The sequence below is a fragment of the Phoenix dactylifera genome, chromosome 15 (genome assembly GCF_051530095.1).
Source record: "Phoenix dactylifera cultivar Ajwa chromosome 15, Ajwa_hap1_PhDact_Kaust_v1.1, whole genome shotgun sequence".
Lineage (NCBI taxonomy): Eukaryota > Viridiplantae > Streptophyta > Magnoliopsida > Arecales > Arecaceae > Phoenix > Phoenix dactylifera.
In genome coordinates, this window is record NC_143204.1 from 20,455,119 (window position 1) to 20,476,103 (window position 20,985).

General features: G+C 38.8%; 2 protein-coding genes across 4 annotated transcripts; both read left to right on the forward strand.

The window, feature by feature from the left end:
• The first annotated feature begins 141 nt into the window (after window positions 1-141).
• LOC103707913 (cell division control protein 48 homolog C-like) lies at window positions 142-11,122 on the forward strand. 2 transcript variants are annotated; one of them, XR_604216.6, is made up of 11 exons: window positions 142-1,112; window positions 2,545-3,158; window positions 4,197-4,349; window positions 4,840-4,956; window positions 5,117-5,221; window positions 8,429-8,494; window positions 8,629-8,693; window positions 8,782-8,983; window positions 9,202-9,342; window positions 10,611-10,759; window positions 10,842-11,122. XR_604216.6 is itself a non-coding variant. In XM_008792627.6 (10 exons), the coding sequence occupies exons 1-10, from the start codon at window positions 188-190 to the stop codon at window positions 10,656-10,658; spliced, it is 2,436 nt and encodes an 811-aa protein (XP_008790849.1). In that variant the 5' UTR covers window positions 142-187; the 3' UTR covers window positions 10,659-11,122. The 2 variants fall into 2 exon arrangements, 1 of the variants encoding a protein (XP_008790849.1); XM_008792627.6 differs by having other exon boundaries at window positions 10,611-11,122.
• An 854-nt stretch (window positions 11,123-11,976) lies between these two features.
• Window positions 11,977-20,841, forward strand: LOC103707912 (DIS3-like exonuclease 2). Of its 2 annotated transcripts, XM_008792624.5 has the most exons (7): window positions 11,977-12,470; window positions 12,557-12,906; window positions 13,016-13,069; window positions 13,193-13,261; window positions 14,648-16,915; window positions 19,499-19,570; window positions 19,650-20,841. In XM_008792624.5, the coding sequence occupies exons 1-7, from the start codon at window positions 12,347-12,349 to the stop codon at window positions 20,040-20,042; spliced, it is 3,330 nt and encodes a 1,109-aa protein (XP_008790846.1). In that variant the 5' UTR covers window positions 11,977-12,346; the 3' UTR covers window positions 20,043-20,841. The 2 variants fall into 2 exon arrangements, with proteins under 2 accessions (XP_008790846.1, XP_026660773.1); XM_026804972.3 differs by lacking the exon at window positions 11,977-12,470 and having other exon boundaries at window positions 12,820-12,906; window positions 13,154-13,261.
• Window positions 20,842-20,985: the final 144 nt, after the last annotated feature.

Here is a 20,985-nt window from a genome sequence, read left to right on the forward strand (position 1 = left end):
GTGGTATATATATATATAAATCTATTATATACATATATACATCTGCATATAAATACATTATATATATATGTACATGTATATGTATATATACATATCCGTTGAACGATATTTGCTCCTCCAGAACCCAATATCAATCTTGCTTGTTGCTTTCCAACCCGGTCCAACTTTGAGAATTTCATAAACCCTAATGACTTGTTCAAATTTCCGGTGCACGAAGACAGCAGAGGCGAAAGAAGGAAAGAACGAGCGAGCGAGCGAGGGAGAGATGGGGAAGCGGATGAGGCGAGGCAGCCGGTCCCCAACGTCCTCCTTCTCCGTCCTCAGCCATTCGGTCCTCCTCCGCCGCATCGCCTCCTCGAATCTCCCTTCGGACCCCTCCTCCCTCGACGTCGACGCCGTCGTCCACCACCTCCGCTCCCACTATCCTGACTACGCCCGCATCAAGCTCCAGCCCTTCACCCTCCGCGTACAGCGCACCATCGACTCCCTCCGCCGCCGCCCCACCGCTGACGACGATGCACCCCCCTCTAGTGAGAGGCCCGGCCGCTCCGACCTCTCCGAGCAGCGGCTGCTCCGGTCGGAGTCCGATTCCTTCGACGACTCGACCTCCACCTCGGACGACTGCGCCTTCCAGGCCAAGATGGGGCCGGAGTTCGATCTAACGAAGTCGCTGCTCCGCGATAGCTACGGCAAGCGGGCGAAGCCGAGGAACGGGAAGGAGGATAACATGGAGATTGAGGCGGCTGCGGATAAGCCGAGGAATGTGGAATTGGTTGATAGGGGTGGAGGAGGTAGTGGGGTCGAGACCCCTGTGGTTGAGAAGGGGAGGGGTGGCGGAGGTGAGGTAGATGATGGGGAGGAAGGGAGGCAGGGGCCAAGGTTTCGGGATCTCGGTGGGATGAAAAGGGTGCTGGAGGAACTGATGATGGAGGTGATTGTGCCGCTGTGCCATCCGCAGCTGCCCAAGTGGCTAGGGGTGAGGCCAATGGCCGGGATTCTATTGCACGGTCCGCCTGGGTGTGGCAAGACAAAGCTTGCGCATGCCATCGCCAATGAGACCGGTGTTCCTTTCTATAAGATCTCTGCTACCGAAGTGGTCTCCGGTGTCTCTGGTAAGATCCAGTTGCAATTTGTTCGTCTGCCATATTCTTCTATCAATTTAGTCACCTAAGTTCGCAAATAGCCTACTTGTTTTATGTTTTTTTTTTTTTTTTTTGGTACAATACTTGTTTTATGTTCGAGATGAAGGATTTTTCACTCGTGATATAAGCACATGGAGAATGTACATATTGGAATTTCATACAACCAAGATGAACTTTGGTCATATTTCTTTTAGCACGTAATGAGGGCTTAACTGAAATGCACTCTTATCATGAAATACCGTTGCCAATTTCTTAAGCTCATAAACTCTCATGAGTCACTAGTGCTTGGTTTGGTGCTTTGGGACAAGCTAAGTACCCATGAGAGATGGTTGTGGACTGCGCTTGAATGACATTTGGAGACTGTTTCCAAGATTTACCTCCAGACATGAATAACTTCAGAGATAATACCATGCAACTATGATGCATGACCTTGACCACAAACTAATGTTGTTTGGATATTCAACACTCTGGCTGCACATCAGATAAACAACCAACTCCCCAGCGCTATGATAAGTGATCTATGATTCTAGTATATGGCCCACAATAATGATAGGCTTGTAATCATGAAACCAAATGGTTTTGTAGTCACCTCTAACCTTTGTTTGTTTGATTTTGTTTGGAGGTCAAGCAAGTGGTTGGGCCTTCAAATAAAGGGATAGGAGTATCAAGACCTAGATTACTGTAGCCCATCACTGAGGAAGGTATGAAAATCACTATAAGAACAAATGATAATATTGCCAAAGCACCAATTCCACTACTTAAAAGATCGGCAGAAAATGGGGTATAATAATGTTGGTGCCAAGCCCTCTACTCACCGGTTAAGGACAGATCATTAAGAAAGATCCTTCTTTTGTTGCTAAAAAAATTAAATAATGCTGCAAAAATAATGTTAAAAGATTATAGTCATATCTGAAATATATGATTTATCCTAGAGAAATAATGAGGCATAAAAATTAGCTACTATCTCAAGATTGTAGGTCATTTCTACCTTTCTATCTGAATACTTCTTGGATTTAGAATGGAATTCTGTGCTATTTGATAAAATCCCTGGTCCATTGTATGACCTGATGTTGTTACTCAACTTTATGCTTTTGATATTTTTATATATGGATATATGACAGTGAATCTTGAGATTGATTTTTCTAATCATGCACAAACTAACTGCTTAATTACTTGAACCTTTTTTTCTTTACCTTATTGTAGGCATAGTATTGTAAATTATATATAAGCCTCGAATTATTCATGTTTTTCTCCCATGGGTGAATGATTCTCCTATGCTTTTTTTTTGCTGTGTTTCTGTTTATCTTCTTTATTACTGCATTATTGTCTTGGTCATTCCATTCAAAGTAGTATCGCCAACAAGCTGAAGTTTTGAATGTTTGTTTACACATGGTTATTTCAGGTGCTTCAGAAGAAAATATACGTGACCTTTTCAAGAAGGCATACAGAACTGCCCCTTCAATTGTTTTCATTGATGAGATAGATGCCATTGCTTCCAAGAGGGAAAACCTGCAGAGGGAGATGGAACGCCGGATAGTTACGCAATTAATGACTTGCATGGATGAGGCCCACCAGACACTTAGATCAAGCGATGCTAATTTGGAGTCAGAAGCATCTGAGAAAAAAGCTGGCTATGTTCTTGTAATTGGAGCCACAAATAGACCAGATGCGGTGGACCAAGCATTAAGAAGGCCTGGGCGGTTTGACCGAGAGATCATTTTGGGTGTCCCTGATGAAAATGCACGGGTTGAGATTTTGTCAGTACTTACTCGCAACCTTAGACTTGAGGGTGAATTTAACCTCTTCAAAATAGCAAGGTCCACACCAGGTTTTGTTGGAGCTGATTTGGAAGCATTAGTGAATAAAGCGGGAAACCTGGCAATGAAGAGAATAATAGATAGAAGAAAATCTCGACTTTCTTCTGAGCTTAAAAACAAGAACACTGAGGACTGGTGGAGGCAACCTTGGGCCCCTGAAGAAATGGAGAGCCTTAGTATTACAATGGCTGATTTCGAGGTAACCTACTAAAAGTAACACCTCCCTCCCCCCCCTCCCCTCAAACCCTGCTCTCTTCTCTTCTGTGTGTGTGTATTTGTGTGTGGGGGTGGGTGCATCTTGCATGCTCTTGCACATGTGCATGCCTATGCATGTGCATGCATTTGTTTGTGATATATGTACTTAAGGAAGCGACAATATCTTGTTCGTCTTTTCATTACCCAAATTTCTTTTTGTTCTTTTTGCTTTTATATTAATTGCATATATTGAATTTTTCCCTGTAACCTTTAACTCTTTGTGGGGAAGTGTGCTTTATTGCCCTTGTTGTTATGCTATAGCCTATTTTAGTATGTCTTTTTCCCTGCTGTCAGCAGATTCATAAGCATAGTTGTCTCTTTCTACCACTTGTTGCTCTATATTTTGATGCTAATAACTATTCCTTGAACAGATGGCATTTCTATTTTCTGCTTGTTCTGTTGGCTGCATTATATTATCTTAGTTGCCTAGAAAGAGTTACACATGCAACTAGGCATTTCTTGGAAGACCCATCCAAGAAAACGGATTGATTTGGTTTCTGACAAATTTGGAAGTGTCTCAGAAATAACTAGGGAAATGTCTGTAAGGTTCAAGAAGGAATAGCTGTCTTAAAAGTGTTGGATATATGGGAATCAACAAGTCCTTAAAAGTATTGGACATATGGGAAACAACAAGTCAACTTCTGTTCATTTCCCGCATGTTTCAAAACTCTTTACTGTTTCCTACATTAGGGGTTGCACCACATCAACATGTTTATGCTCTACACACACATCAACATGTTTCTGTTCTACACATGAATGAGATCATCTGTTTTCTAATGCTTCAACTATGCTTTGGTAGATCTGCAAATGTTAATCTTTTGATGTTATAGCTGTTTGCTCACCACTACAGCTTCTATATGATGTTAATGAAATTAACCTGTAAGTGAAGCACTTGCCTACCCATCTACTACTATGGTATTTTTCTGCTTATTTGTTTAAAATTTAAGATGCATAGTTTTCTAGTTTTCTTTTTCTTTTGCAGGAAGCAGCTAAACTGGTTCAACCATCTTCCAGAAGAGAAGGATTTTCCTCGATACCTAATGTTAAGTGGGAGGACGTTGGTGGTCTTAACTCATTGAGGAGAGAGTTTGATCGTTATGTTGTTCAACGAATAAAACACCCTGAGAAATATGAGGTAAATTTTTATCTTTGGAATATTATTGCATGTAAAAAGTATCAGGGAATTTGAAGTGATGTAAGGCTTTCTTGTTGTATGTTGCAGTTACTTTCTTTAATGTTTTGCGTATTGCCTTGTTTGCCAATTGTGGTCATTTTAGTTGAATGAAGTTTTCTTTCTGTATGCAAATGATAACATTGATGGGGACCCAAAAGTGATATCATATTTTCTTCTTGCATTCTGTTACTAGTAGCTAAGTGAAGGTATTCCATAAGTTTGTCTGTACATGTAACTGTCATCAAGTCTAGTACCTAATTTCAGTTGCTTACCATCTGAATTGAAATCTTGGTCTGACTTCTTGTTTGCTTACTTGATGAATGATAATAATGTGGGATTTGCATTATAATAGTCAGTCACCAGCATTCTAGTTACTAGTAATGTTAAATACCGAAATGGACTTTGGTTGTTAGTATATCCTCTTTTATCTTGATGTAAATGTGTTCTTCAGGAATTTGGAGTGAACTTGGAGGCTGGGATTTTGCTTTTTGGGCCTCCTGGTTGTGGCAAAACATTGATTGCCAAGGGTGTAGCAAATGAGGCAGGGGCAAGTTTTATACATATCAAGGTTTGCTTTTTGCTCTTTTTTTATTTTTACTTTTGTTCAACCACACCAATTATTCTTCATATTACATGCTTTTTTTTTATGGTTTAATGTATTATATGAAAGTTTTTTGAAAATATTTTTTCAACTTGTAATATGACTACTTAATATTGCTGAAATTTAGGGGCCTGAACTTTTGAACAAGTACGTTGGTGAGAGCGAGCTGGCAGTTAGAACAATTTTCAGCCGTGCCCGAACATGCTCTCCATGTATACTGTTTTTTGATGAGGTAGTTTGATAACTGTTATGACATTTAGTACTTTATGTCCTTTGGTAAATGTTGTAATCAGTAACTGTACATATCACATTTTTTAGTATCCTACACTATTACGTTACTATTTTTATGATGAATCTATATCATATCTAATTCAAATTCCAAATAATGTGAAGTTTGGCGACACACCTCCCCTACATCATTTATGTTTTCTGCAATTTGTGATGGAAGCTCCCAGGGTTTTGATCACAACTAGCAACCAGCACAAGTGTTAGTCCTATAAACTGAAAGAGCTGCAGAAGATGGCTCACAGTGTATGGTTAACCAGATGCTTTTTTAAGATGGAAATCTGCACCCACCATGCATCAGTTGCGCCTCCATGATATTACAAGTCCTATACACATGTAACACACCTAGGGCACTTGTGAGAAGAACCACCTGCTGACTCTTGAAAGACCGTCGCAACCTACAGCCCACTGCTAGTCTAATTTCAGAAACAACTTTATTATGCAAAGGGTTCCAAAAAAATGAAATTATTCTAGAATTGCACCGGTTCAATTACTGGGAGGCTTGCCCCAAATTTCACATAAATTGGGTCTCTTAATTAAAGGTAGAGTGTGCTCACCCACTTAGGGTCCGGATTTGCTTATATGGGTTACATCCACCTAGGTTGAGGTGATGGTGTGCTAACCTACTCCTTTATACCTAACTAGGTTTTAAGCTGTAGATTTGACAGTTAAAAGGAAGCATCTTTAGAACTATTAAATGTTTATGTTTTGCTTTGGGTGCTAGATTGATAACGGCAAAAAGTCCTAGGGTAGGATTATTGTTTATAGCTTGTTTATTAGGTATATATTTAGTTGAACAAATCTTAGAGTTGCCAAAACTTGAAAAGTTTTAGTTGCCTTCTTAACATGGAGTAATATGGTAATCAAATTTTATTATCCATGAGGCTTGGGCATCAATAATGCAGCAATTTTATGGCTTTTGTAAATTTCTTCTTGGACTAAAATAGTTAAGTAAAAGGAGAGCTAGGTCACCTATAAAAGGAGATTATTGCTGACTAGTCTGGAAGACTCTTTTGATTGTGTAAAGCATCACTTTTGAGAGCAGAAAATTCCTGAAGCTAATGTGGTTCTTCGATGCAGGACCATAGGGGATGGCCTGTGAGTATGTAAGTGGACCTAGGGAAGATATTAAAATAGGTTTTAGTCAACAAACCAGCCTGGCATCCTGTTACAGGAAATCAGGCAGGTGTTTTTTTTTGGACTGTTGTGAAAATTTCTAGGGTCAATGATTTCTGTTTTGAATTTTTATGAGAGGTGTCAGTCCTATGGTAATGAATCTAGGGTTGATTGGGTGATTGGTGAGTAATGATTGCTGGCCCATAAAGTATTTCATTTTGCTAAGATGAAAGTATGCAGTAATTTGATGTGTGATATGCAGAAAAAAATAGGATATTGAGACAATGGTTCTGCAAAAGATAAGTTTAAGATAGGAAAATGAGATTGCAGCAAAGGAGTAATGTAAACTAGAAATTGAAGTAAGAAGGAAATTGGTGGAGGGAAGAATTAGATATAGAGAGATACTAGTCGACATTAGTGAATTGTTCTTGTATTCACATGGCATAATACAAGTACTTTTACATGATCTTAGTCTTGTGCATCATGATAACCCTTGGATATGGCACTTTGTCAAATTTGGCCATGGGGAGAGACCAGAAAATCAGATGGGGGGAAAAGTTGATGCTGAGCTGAGCCTGGAAGATGGCCTGGCTGTGTACAAAAGAGTTTAGTGGGTGGAGGAGGTGTAGAGAGGTGCTTTTGATAAGGAAAGGCACTAAGTGGAGCATTGTGAGAGGAGAAAAATAGAAGGGAGATTCAAGGTTGTGCTTCATTTTTAAGAGTTGATATGTGCAATCCACGTGATTGCTTTTAAAAGAAACAGTATCTGCCACTAGCTTTCCTCTCAGTCATCCAACATTTTAAGAGGGATTGGTGTTATTTACAGGACATGAAGTGGGGAAGCCAGGGGCTCTTCATTTGTTTTTTTCCTTTCTTCTTTTTTCTTTCCTTTTGAAAAGGAGCATTTGATGGATGGCTATGTTCCTTCATTAGAGAGTGACAATGGGTCTATTTGCCAACCCAAGTGTGGTCTAACTATAGCAAAATATGCCTAAGCCTACTTGAATAACTTGAGTAATGCTTTTTCTGCAAATGTCGATGGGAATACATGTCCGTGTGCCTCCACCTAACTTTGGGGTCAGTTTTTGGTGAAGTCCTTGTATCCCTAGTGTTGGGAGTGCAATGGATAAGTACACCTGCATGATAGGCAGACAATGTAACATTACTTTTCTCTATGCATGAAACTGAAAATTTAAGTGACAGAACTTGACCGATCCTACATGCCCTTTAACTGGAGTTACATCCTTATCTTTCATTAGTTTTTATGTCAGTTACAGGGTGGAAAGGCTGAATGGTAGGGTCGAGAAGTTTTCACAATTGTCTATCAACATTAATTCAATATTTTAGATGTTAATGCCAAATTCCTAGACAAGGCAAATTAGGCAACGGAGAGGCTTTCAACGTTACCAAAGCTAGTTGGCAAGTATAGAGGTCAATCTTATTGGTTACAGTTTAAGCACGTTCAACCAATGAGAAACTTTCATGAATTTGCTTAGACTTGGAAGGAGTTAAGATAAAGGGGTTTGGTTCAATATTGAACCTCTTTGGATGCCTTAAGTCTTGTAAATTTATCTTCCTAGAACTAATGTTGTCAATGTGGCTTCCTGGATGCCTTGGCAGCATCACCGCTCAAACACCTGCCAGATTATTGATTGCAACTAAGTATGAAGTGCAGATGACGATTGGATCAGTTAGCAATCTCTGAGATATTCTATAGATAGCTAAAACTGGAACTCATGGACAATTTACTTAAGCAGAGGTTGCATAAGCAAATGTGCAAAATACTTAAGAGAAAAAAAGGGAAACTGTACATTTAGTTTGTCATGGATTCATATAACATAATATGTTCAGTGTGTCCAAAACTCACAGCAAGAACATGGAAGCATGTTTTCAGGTTATATGAGGGCTCTTGCTGAGACTGCCTACAACTTCATAGCCCTAATATAAGCATAAAATACAGTATGTACTACCTCCAAAGTCAATTTTCTTAAGTTATTGATGTGCGATATTTGCCTCTGTTCCCTTTTGATTATGGCAGGTGGATGCTTTGACAACTAAACGAGGAAAAGATGGAGGGTGGGTTGTTGAACGTCTCCTAAACCAGGTTGGATTGTCAAATAGTTTTCTCTTCTTGTTGCATTCTTCTTTCTATCTATACTCATTTCATTCAGGATTTGATCGATATTAAACCTCTTATCCTCATGTCTAAACCTAAATCATTTTTTTTAACCTATGCAGCTACTTATTGAGCTAGATGGTGCTGATCAGCGACAGGGTGTTTATGTCATCGGAGCTACGAACAGGTGTGACAGATCTATTCCCCTTTTTTCTATATGTCATTGCTGGGTTTCATTTTGAGCTTTAAGCTAAAATATTGGTTTTTCTATGCAGACTTGAGGTAATGGACCCTGCTGTACTTAGGCCAGGCAGATTCGGGAAGGTTCTTTATGTTCCACTACCTTGTGCCGATGAGCGTGGATTAATTCTCAAGGCACTTGCACGAAAGAAGCCTATTTCTGCTGATGTAGACTTAGATGCCCTAGCCCATAGAGAGGCATGCAACAATCTCACTGGGGCTGATCTGGCTGCTTTGGTATGACTTATGGTCTATTTGCCTTTTCTCCAGTTGTTTTCAAAGGTTTTAGTAGGGTGTAGTACATCTGGACTAATTAAGTAGATCTTTCTAGGCATGCTATTCATAAATGTTATTAAGTAAGAATTCTTATTATTTTCTTGCATCTGCACTTGTGATTTTGTTCATTTGACCATTGCAGCAATTATTTAGTTATCTTTGTTTTTAATTTTCATCAGATGAATGAAGCTGCCATGGCTGCCTTGGAAGAGAAGCAGAATTCTATAGATCAAGGAACTGCAAGTAGTGATCCATGGAATATTAAGATATCACATTTTGAGCAAGCTTTGCAGAAAATCACACCATCTGTCTCAGAGAAGGTATAACTAGAACTTTTGGGTCATGGCTTGGTATAAATCAGATTTCAGACTTATCAGTATTACATGCTTTCTATGTTTTATATATTTTGAGGCAACCTATGAAGCATGGACACATGCAATACAGATAGAACATGATATGGATAAGCTGATCTAGCAGGTCTTGAAAATATAGGATAGAATATTGCTGAGTGAGGCATGGCTTATCATTTCCTTGCAATAACATCAACATCACAAAATTCTAAAATTAATTATCCATCATGTCCATCATTAAAAGGTTGACATTGATCCACCCCCCAACCCCCGAACCCAAAACAAAAAAAAAAAAAAACCAAAAAGAAACAGAAAAAGAACTCGCCGTTGCCAAACATGTCCAGGAAAAATCCTGGATCCTTAGTCTAATTGGAGAGCCTTTTATTCAATTTTGAAAAACAATACACTTAAATATAAGTGTCCAAGACAGAACAATTCTAATGACAGTTCTGCATGGTAAGACATGAAAACCTGTTGTTTGTTTATGCATTCAATCTCTGTTGTGCACTAAATCTACACAAAGGGGCCAGCAGTGGGGTGATAAAGGCTGGTGGATCACAGGTTATCACGTGTGCTACATTGCAACTATCCATAGACAAGAACCTTCCAATGTATGTCCCCGTCATATTTGATGCACGTTGGTATCAGATATTGGGACGGCATGCGTGTCCCAAGGGACAGCATCTTGAAACATGATCTACAGCGTGTGATGGCAAAGCTGGTGTTTTTGCTCTGAGCTTTGGATCACATCCATGCCCACATTGGTTCTGGTGACTTATCTTTTAAAATTGATCCCAAGTTGCAAACATAGCATTCTGTTAGTTCTTTCTTGCAGTAATGAACTTTAAGCTTTTTATCACATTTGAACTGGGTATAATTTTTTGCAAATCTATAAAATTTCTATTGTTTTTGCCGTTAATATAAAAGAGAACTAAAACAAAAGTAGCCTAGGCCATATTGACAATTCTAGTGGAGACATTGCTGGTCTTGCTTTTCTACCCTTTCATCTCACTTTATTCCCTCTGAATACATATTTTTCCATCTTTTTTTTTTCTTACCGGAAGTTGACTTGTTAGAATGACAACACATTTGCATGTTACTTTCTTTGACAATATAAAATATATTCTATTGCTAGCAAAAAACACTTCAGGTTCTTCTAGATTTCAAAGAATAATCCTACTTGCCTCGTTGGATGCCATGGAAACTAATCAAATGCTTTTCTTTTTTGGGCGAAGCAGGAAAGGATCTACTATGAGACCTTATCCCAAACCTTCAGAGCAGCTTGAAAATACTCATGTTTCACTCTTTAGTTGATATAGCATGGAAACCAGCCTGCAGTCTCAGAACCTCACAAATCTATCTTGCAACATAGCAGGATGATCAAGGGGTCAGTCAAAGTGTATTTGCTTAATCTTGGTTTTGCTATTCTTCACACCTGGCTATTTTGATGATTCGGTAGAAAGCTGCAGAGAAGCTGCTCAGCATGTTGGTAGAAGTTTGTTCAACCCTACCCATTCTCGATGAAGACCCGAGTGGAGTTTATGGTCTACTTATCTAAGTTTGATTGCTTCCAATCGGAAATATTGAGATAACCAATTGCGGAGCCTACAATTTTGCCTGTTTCAGAGTTTTCATTCCCATGTATTTTTCTACGGTGGTTTCCGTTTTTTATGTATTTTAAACAGGAGGTTTGTATTAATAATGCAATTTATTTGTGGCAATATTAATAGAGCCGCCAATTTTTGACCAATATCCGCTGATTTAAAAATGAAGGGAATTTGAATCTAGGTACCTTGGTTAAATGATTAGTCTTTTGTTTTTTATTTGTGGAGGATGGTTAGAGGCGGTGGGCTATACAATGAGGATTGCACTCTTCCAACATCTCTTGCTCCTCAGATCCTGATGGAGGTGGTATTTGAACCTAGATCTATAATGCACCTTGATCATTAATAGAAAAAATTGGAATAGGTGGCAGTGGACAATAAATATATTTATTGGAGTAAATTATAAAAATTCTTCAGAGATTATAAATAAAATACATTTATATCTTCTAATTTAAAAAAAAAAAACTACACTTGACTTATGATGTTTATTTTTATTTAATATTTTAATCTATAAATTAATAAAATATTAGTCAAACGGTTAATCTTAGATAGAATTAAAATAATATATCAGAAAATATTTTAGAAACCACCTAAGACATAACAATATATATATACCTATTTATCAAGAATAAATTAAACTTTTTATATAAAATAAATGACTTTATGAACATCGTTAATTTAACTTGGTATAAATATAGATTTTATAAATTATTTAATTTTTTTAAAAAAAGTATAATTTATTTTATTTATTAAATTTAGCTCAAGCTTCTTCTTTTTTTCTTAAAGAAATTACTCGCATTCCCAGCATAACGTATCCATTAAATGCTTCTGTATTAAGCGTGTACTTGCGCCAGCCGTGCCTCAGACGCGAATCCAAACTCCCCACGTTTCACGCCCGTAAGAAGACACGCAAAGCTTTAAAAGGTGGGATCGGATGCGGTAGGCGAAAAGCCCGCAAAACACGACAAGGCTATAAAATAAAAGAAATAAAGTGAGACACAGAGGAGACGGCGCTTTAAGAAAGAAAGAAGTCGGTGCATCTGTCTTGCCGACCAATCATGACGGCTTCTCCCTGCGGTTAAAACCAGAATCGCTCTTTCCCAAATCCATCCTTATTCCTATCCCTATCCCCATCGCCCCCCCCCCCTCTCCTCTCCAAATCCGCTATTCCTTTCTTCCCCACTCTTTCTTCCTTCTTCTCTTCCTTCTCCCCTTCCGATAATTTATTTTTTTTACTCGTTATCGGAAGGAGGAATACCCAGATCTAGGGTTTTTATATCTCTCTTTTATTCTCTTTATTCTCTCTGTTTCCTTCCCCTTATTCTGTTTCTTTGTTCTCTTCTCTTGGGGGAGGGGAGTCCATCTTAGCCATGAGGGGGCCAGCGGAGCACGCGGCGGCGGCGGGGACAGCGGTGGCGGAGGAGGCCGATAGGGATAAAAAGAGGCGCCGCCGTCAGAATCGGCGATCCAAGCAAACCCTCGTCGGGCTGCCAGGTTATGTCTGGATTCCATGGTTTGGTTAAATTGTGATCTTTCGATTAAACATCCCATTTTTCTGAGGCTTTTTGGGGTTTTGATAGGGGGAAGCTGCAGCTCGATGGACTCGGTGTACGGGCAGCCACCGGAGTGGTTGGAGAATTCGAGAGGGGGTGCCGGTGGGGGCGGTTTGAAGGTTGGGCTGCAGAAGGCGTTTAATGTTGGCTTCAGCTCCCTCCCGGCGATGCATATTAACGATGAGGGTGATGCTGGTGGGATGACGGCTGGGTTACTGCCATGTAGTGTTGCGGGAGGGGAGATCTCCCGATCCTGCCCCTTGCCGAACTCATCTTCTCCCTTGAAGGATCCGATGGATGCAACGGCTCCCTGGAACACAGCAAAGAAGTATTTTGCTCCTTACTGGTCGGAGCAAGAAGTGGAAGAAGCGATTGAGGTATCTTGAGAGTTTGAGTTGGTCTTTTAGATTAGGAGAGGAACTCAAGAAGAAGGAGAGATACTGATGATGAATTTATGTGTGTTTTTGTGTTCATGTTCATGTGCAGAAAGGGAAAGCCTTTAAAGCTACTTTTCGTGTGAATGCATATAATAGTCTCGAGGTGGGGACTCGAAGCTTGGTTGGACTTTTGATCAATTAAGTGCTTTCTTGTTGTATTCTTATCGTTTTTTCTTGTTTCCAACAGAGTAAGCCTAAATGAACAATGGGTTCTCTGATGTTGCAGGCCTACTGTACCATAGATGGTGTACCAGTGGATGTTCTTATCAATGGAGTTGCTGCACAAAACAGAGCGGTAAATAATTTCTTTAGGTTTTTAAAACTACCTTATGCTCCTTTATTTTGTTTATATGCCGGATACTGAGTTTTGGGAGTATATGTTTTGGATTCATTGATAGTATATGTGGATCGCAATATGTATATCTGCTTCTGGCTGACAGAAATGAGTTGAAGTATGGCCATACAATGGAACAAATATCCAATATGAACATATCCCTAACACCAGAAAATGTAGTTAATTCCAGCATTGGATATTAAATTATTAATCCTATTTAGAATGTAGTTAATTCCAGCATTGGATATTAAATTATTAATCCTATTTAGGCTACTCTCAGTTTAATTTCTCATAAGGTTCCATGATTCAAGGACAAGATAATTGTGAGCAGTGGAGCATCAACAATCCCTCATTGTTAGAATCAGTTATATGTGAGTTTTTGTTATTACAACAGTTCAGTTGTATGTATGCGGATATCCAGTTACATATATTGAGACTTTATATGCACTGGAACATGGATTGCAATGCAAACAAACTTTATTTATTCATATTTATATCCAAATCCAGATTCCATTTTGGATATATAATTTAAATATGTATTTGATTGTACTAGGATGGACATAGAAGTAGATTGATTATATTGAACCTTGCATATTTGTATGTAGTACATGAATTATTGATTTCTTGCATAGCAAGAACTGTATATGTCTTGTAAGTTGATCAGTTCTGTGACTTGTTTGCTGGGAAGTTTTTGAAAACTGTGAAATGGCAGTATTTTTTGTTTCAATGTTGCGTATATGTTGTCATTTGTTATCTGATGTTTTTTGTATCGTTTCTTTCTTGAATGAAACATGCCATTAGTTTTTCTTAAACCAATCATCCATTTCTGGTTTTACTAGATCATCAGACAGACCAATTGTTGATGGATCATTTGTTCAATTAATAAAAGTAATTACCATATTTTAGCTTATTGGAATTATATCCGGTCCTTAGAACCACCTGTGGAAGGACCTATTACTGTATTTTTAATAAATGGTCCTTGGGATCATCCACCTTATGTTCTGTGCTTACTGTGAATCTTTGTTTTCATCAGGGCATCATAATACTGACTTTATTTTGCATTGTGTTGCTAGCATTTATCTTAAAAGATATTATCAACATAATATTTTGGAGTAATTTTTTGATTAAAAATTTAATTATTATAATATATTATCTGAAGTGGCATTGCATCTACACCTTTTTTTTTCTTTTATGAAAATTAATGCTAGTATCACATATGATTTCATATTGAATTGGCACTGCTGTGTGCATAAGTATGCAGGTTTAGTACAATAACGGATGACATTGGCATTTTCCTGATGTTTTATGGATGTGGTTTTATTTGACAAAGCCTTCTCGATCTTGTAGATTGAAGGCGATGTTGTTGCTGTCATGTTGGATCCTGTAACATCCTGGACTAGGTTGAAAGGATCAAATGTGCACGGCAATCCTGTTCTGGCAGATGATTCTAATATTCTCTCTGAAGCCCGAGAAGTGGTTGACAATAAATGTGCTGGGAAAGAACGGTTGGATGCCAACTGTGGTTGCTACACTTACAGTAATGGCTTGCTCCCATTGGACAAGAGGTGCCAATTTAATGATAATGGTGGTATTAGTGAAGTTGTTCATAGCAATCCGGGAAATGGACCTGGCATCTCCAATAAAAAGTGTATTGTACAGCAGTCTAATCCCCCAGAAAATTCAAATATGCAGGCTTTTGAGCAGGGGGAAGCTGCAAGAGCTTTAGAGCGGATACGTGCCATGATAAACTCTTACCCATCAAAACGGCCAACTGGAAGAGTCTTATCTATCATCAGAATGTCTCCTCGCCGTGGAGCGGTAATTGGTTTTCTTAGTTCTAGGAAGTGGCTTCCTGAAGGGGAAGGATATGGAAATCTGGTTAGTAGTCATGTTTCAAAAAACAAGAACCTTGTATCCTTATCTGATGAGGATTACATACAACTGATACCTACTGATCCCAAATTCCGAAAGATGGTTGTTACTGTCGGCAGCTTAGCAGACTCTGTAAAGAAAAGGCTGAAAAATGGTGACACAACAGTTGAAAAAGAATTAGTTGCTGCACACATAGATGAGTGGAGTGAGGAAAGTCTTTGTCCTCAAGCTCGTGTCATACATATTCTGGGACGAGGTGGTGAAATTGAACCACAAATCGGTGCCATCTTGTTTGAAAATGCAATTTGTGCTGCAAAATTTTCAACTGAATCACTGGCTTGCCTTCCAGATGTACCTTGGAAAGTCCCTGTAAAAGAGTTTGAAAGTAGACATGATCTCAGAAATATTTGCACTTTTACAATTGATCCATCTTCTGCAATTGACCTGGATGATGCTTTATCTGTAGAAATAATATCTGATGAAATATTTCGTGTTGGTGTTCACATTGCGGATGTCTCATACTTTGTTCTTCCGGACACAGCATTAGATACTGAAGCTCAAATTCGATCTACCAGCGTTTATATCTTACAACACAAGCTGCCGATGCTGCCTCCAAAACTTTCTGAAGAAGTGGCATCACTTATTCCGGGGGCAGATAGACTTGCCTTGTCAATTATTTGGGATATTGATCGCTTTGGGAACATCAAGAATCGCTGGATAGGCCGATCCATTATCCAGTCATGCTGCAAGCTGTCATATGAGTTTGTTCAAGATATCATTGATGGATCATTTGATGTTGATCAACCTAGTCTGTCAGGAAATTCAGGTCCTCAATTGCATGGCCAGTTTAAGTGGAAGGATGTATTTGAATCCCTCAAAAGCCTTCATGAGATCTCTAAGAAGCTGAGAGACATTAGATTTAAAGATGGAGCCCTTTGGCTTGAAACTGCTAAGCTTGTTTTCTTGTTTGATGAGTGTGGAACTCCATATGATAGCTTGCTTAATGAGAGAAAGGAGTCATGTTCTCTTGTTGAGGAATTTATGCTTTTGGCAAATAGGTCTGTTGCTGAAGTCATATCCAGGGCTTTTCCTGATTGTGCCTTGCTACGCAGGCATCCTGAACCAAATTTTCGAAAGCTTAAAGAGTTTGAAGCATTTTGTAGCAAACATGGTTTTGAGTTGGACACTTCATCCTCTGGTCAACTTGACCTTTCATTGTCCAAAATAAGGGAGAAGCTAAAGGATGATCCTGTATTGTTTCATATTCTCATTTCATATGCTTCAAGGCCGATGCAGTCAGCAGCATACTTCTGCACTGGGGATCTGAAAGGCAGGGAAAATGATTGGGCTCATTATGCACTGTCAGTTCCCTTCTACACACATTTTACTTCCCCATTGCGAAGGTATCCTGATATAATTGTGCATCGGACATTGTCAGCTGTACTTGATGCTGAAGATAATTATTCAAAGAAAAAACAGAATTTGCTTGGAGCATACAAGGGTGAAGCATCAGGCAGTGAAATTGCAAGCAGATGTTTTTCTGGCCTTTATTTTGATAAAGTTGCTGCTGAATCTGAAGAAGGTAGTCAAATATTATCAGCTGCTGCTTTGAAATTTAAAGTTCCTGGAACTGAGGTACTTGCAGAAGTTGCTGCATATTGTAATGAAAGAAAAGTAGCTAGCAGGCATGCTGAGGATGCTGGAGAGAAAGTCTATCTCTGGGCTCTGCTGAAGAAGAAAAAGGTATTTAATTAGCCCTTAGGCCATATCTGCCATCTTTTTTTCTTGTTCCATTGTATCCTAATGCTTGATGACAAAAATGTGTCAGCAGTAGTTATTGCTTTTTATGCCGCATGCAAACTGCTTTCATTTCATAAATTTCTGCTCTTTTTCTGTGACTCCAAAAATTGAAGTATTGATCACAGCAGTATTATTTTGGAGTGTCTTGTAGTGCATCCAACTACTTATTCTAGCACTTCAGGTGGCAACAAATTCGGGAATGATGCTGTCTCATCTCTTTCACCCTACAATTCTTTAATTTTCTCATATGCTGCATTTGCTATCGTTATAAATGATCAAGTTATATGACAGAGGGTGTGAGCAAACTGTGGTGGTCCATAATATTATGTTCTAGACTCGTGGATATCTAATTTGTTGTACTTTTGGCTTCTTGTTATGAGATGAATTTGGTTGGTTAAAGAAAGTTTATTTTAATTATTTATTTTCCTACTTTGGATAAACTCTGTTTATTTCTTTCTTTTGGTGTCCGATACAAATTATCCCATCTAATGTTAACACACTTGGCAGTAGTTTTATGGACATCTCTCAGGGAAAGAGGAATATTGCTTTGCCTTCTCCTTTTGCTCTCTCTTTCTGCCCCTATTTATAAAATTTTGGATCTTTTGGTTGAGAATTGGTTCAAATCCAGTGCTAACCTGATTGTTGATCAGACTTGGATTTGGATTTGAATGCTATAATCGTTACAAGGGTTGCATTTAGATTTTACATAAATTAATTCTGAAACTGACTGGTAACAGCCTTTCGGGGGAGTTTAGGTATTGTTTTTTTAAATTTTTCGGCTTGTTGTCGTTATTTTTGAAACCTTATCCTATCTGGGAAACTTAACAAATCCAATGAGTGCATGGGTCTGAAAGCAATGGTTTTTACCTCTGAGGGTGTTAAGTTCTGTAGGAGCACTTGAGCTGGCCTACTTTATCTTGCTTCATCTGTAACTTGATTTGGATAGGCCCTTTCTTAAAATCAGTTAGCTATGTTTCCCTCTACTATTATAATGGAAATGGTCAAATGACATCCATGCTTTGGTCTCGCTCCAACTTTTATGATCTCCATTACTCTTAATAAATTTTTAGCTGTTAGTGGAACTCTTAACTTTGTCCCAACATCACCCAAGGGAAGTCTGGTAATTCTGATCTGTTACGGTATGAAGAGAATGTTATCTTGTCACGTTTACACTCAAGAATCTGGATATATGTTGGAAGTGAAAGCACAAGAGGACAATAATTAGAGGTGAAAGTACATATAACCATGAGCCTTTTCTCTATACATGCACTCCCCTCTGAGAAATTGTACGCCCATCTTTTTATGGATTTTAGTTACATACATAAATTTAGAAAGAAAGAAAGAAAAAAGTTATGGAAAACAAAATCTAACAATTAATATTTGCCCGATAAATGAGATTACCACTGTCCATCACATACTCATTCTCCATGAACAGTCATGTACCGGGCAGTAGCAGTCATACATTGGCAGGATGTTTATGGGTACATGCATTGATTAATATGAGGATTGCCTGGACATAACTAGTATTTCAAAATGTGCAATTTTTTACCATTATGAACTCATAAATATTCAAGAAGATGCCAAAAATAAAATGCAGTTTTAAGATGAATAAATAGAAAGACAGTTGTACCATTAAAAAAAATTATGGGCAGGGCCATGACAGCATAGAGCAAGGTAATTTACCTTAATAAGAAAATATATTAAAAGCACAGACGAAATTTTGCTTTTGCACTGCTGATGCTATTGCTATTACTCCTTGTGAGCCACCTAGCCAAGTGCTTTTACTTTGCAGCTGCTAGTGCTCAATGTGACTACTCAGCACTCTGAGAGACTAAACTTTCCCTTTTCTTGTCAGCTCTTTTTTCTTTCACCTAGTAGTGTATAGCTAACATCTTTCCACTATAACGGATTTTGGACCTTTTTTATCAAACCCAAATCTTCTACTTGATAATTTCGTCTTTTGAATGTAGACAGTTGTGTGTGTGTGTGTGTGTGTTTTCTTTTAATAACCTGCAAACCTACATAGGCCACTATGTTTTTACGCTCCTACTTAATTGCTTCAGCTTCATCTCTGTTCTCCTACAAAAATGAGAAGAGGATAGATTAAGAAAGAGCAATTAATCTATCGTATCCATGTACATTGCTAAAACCTTCTTCCCTGTCCCCATAATTCTTGCTTGATCATAATATTTCATCATTACAAATATTCCTTCAAAGGCTAATTATGCAGCATATCTTAGTGGAACAGTGGAGGTTGTGGTTTAGCTGTGGTTGTTAGGTATCATTGAAAAAGGTATAATTAGTTGCAGCCATATGTATGTGCTCTGACAAGTGGACTAAACAATAGTTTTAACTTTTATGGATCTCACATGTAACAAGGTGGAATGTCTGTTAACATGACTTAATCATTGTTGTATTGTATTGGAGATGACTGCTCCTTGGAGTTAATCTCCAGCTGAATTTGTTGCTTGTCTTGTTGTGCTGGATTCCTGATCTTATGTAACTCTCTTTGTTGGCCATTTGCAGGTCCTAGTTTCTGAAGCCAGAGTTTTGGGGTTGGGACCAAGGTTCATGTCAGTTTACATTCACAAGTTTGCTGTAAGGAGATCAACATCTTCCAAATTTTTATTTCTGGTTGTTCTTTTATCAATCTTATTGCTGTATTCTGCTCCTATAGATTGAGCGGCGGATATATTATGATGAAGTTGAAGGCTTGACTGCTGAGTGGTTTGAGACTACTTGCACATTGGTGCTAGATATACTTAGGAATAAACGCTTTCATAGAAGGGGTAGCCCCAGGAGCTTCCGTGCAATTGAAGATGTAGCGTTGGTGTTGAATCCGTTGGAGCTAGTCGTACCTGAGAAAGAGAAGAAAGCAACAGAAGCAGGGTGTGGTACTGCTAGTTTAACATCGTCGGGCCTTGCAGAGAACAGTGAAATCTATCCAATTGTTTTTCCTCTTGTATTGCGACACCTATCTGCTGTCCCTGTAGCTCTCCATGCTGTTGGAGGTGATGATGGTCCGTTGGACGTTGGGGCAAGGTTATACATGTGCTCTTACTTCTGGTAAGTTGGTCACAAATTCAGGGGTGCTCGCGGCAAGGGAGATTTTAGCAGTTGACATGGTTTCACTCTCATGATCAAATGATCCGAGTAAAAGCAAGGAAAATGGAACTCCATCTGCTGCAAGATTCCATGAATAGAATGGGTTTGCTCCATGTAGATATCATAATTATGTATAGTTGCAGGGAGGTCAAAAGTGAATAAGGACCTCTCCTTTAACTAGCTACCCACAAATATCTGACGGTTGAAGAAAGCCTCTCTTTTTTAAGGGAGGCTTGAGTTGTGGGTTTGGTTGGTAATCGGATTGGGTGGGCCTTAGGGCTTAGGTGGCTTTGCCTTTTATCACCAAGCTACTTACTGGGAGATTGGATTTGCCTGAGTTTTTTTTTTCCCGCAACAGGCATATTCAGACCAGGATGTCCATGGCCTCTACCCTCTTCTGTGTCAAGACTATCAAGGATTTCAAAAGCCTGCTTGTGTTTTATAATGGTGGGCTTTATCTGTTGGCGTTTCCAACTATACCATGTTCTGCTGAAGGCTTGTTAATTGAGCTTTGTGTTCTTATATGTGATTATATAGCTTAGCAAACTTTCGGCTTGTTTTTTTATTATGAAAGCTTTTCAAGTTGCTGTTATGTTACTCTTGCTGGGTGTTAATCCAGTTGATGCTTCCACAATTCAGCCATGGTATTACATTCTCTTGCTGCAATAGCAGTTCATGTTGTAAGCTTCCAAATCACTTGCCCCCATTGATTGGGTGTGGATGGACAATCTGCCTAATTTGGTTGAAATGTTTTAGTTGGTCTAGTCTGGTCCTATATGATTGTTTCCAGTGTGCTTCAAAATTTGGGTCAGATTGTCAGCTTGGGAATTCCAGACAAAAGCAGTGGGCTACCCAGGAATCCCATCATGTCCTTGATTGATCGCCTAGGTATGCTTGACGGGATCTAG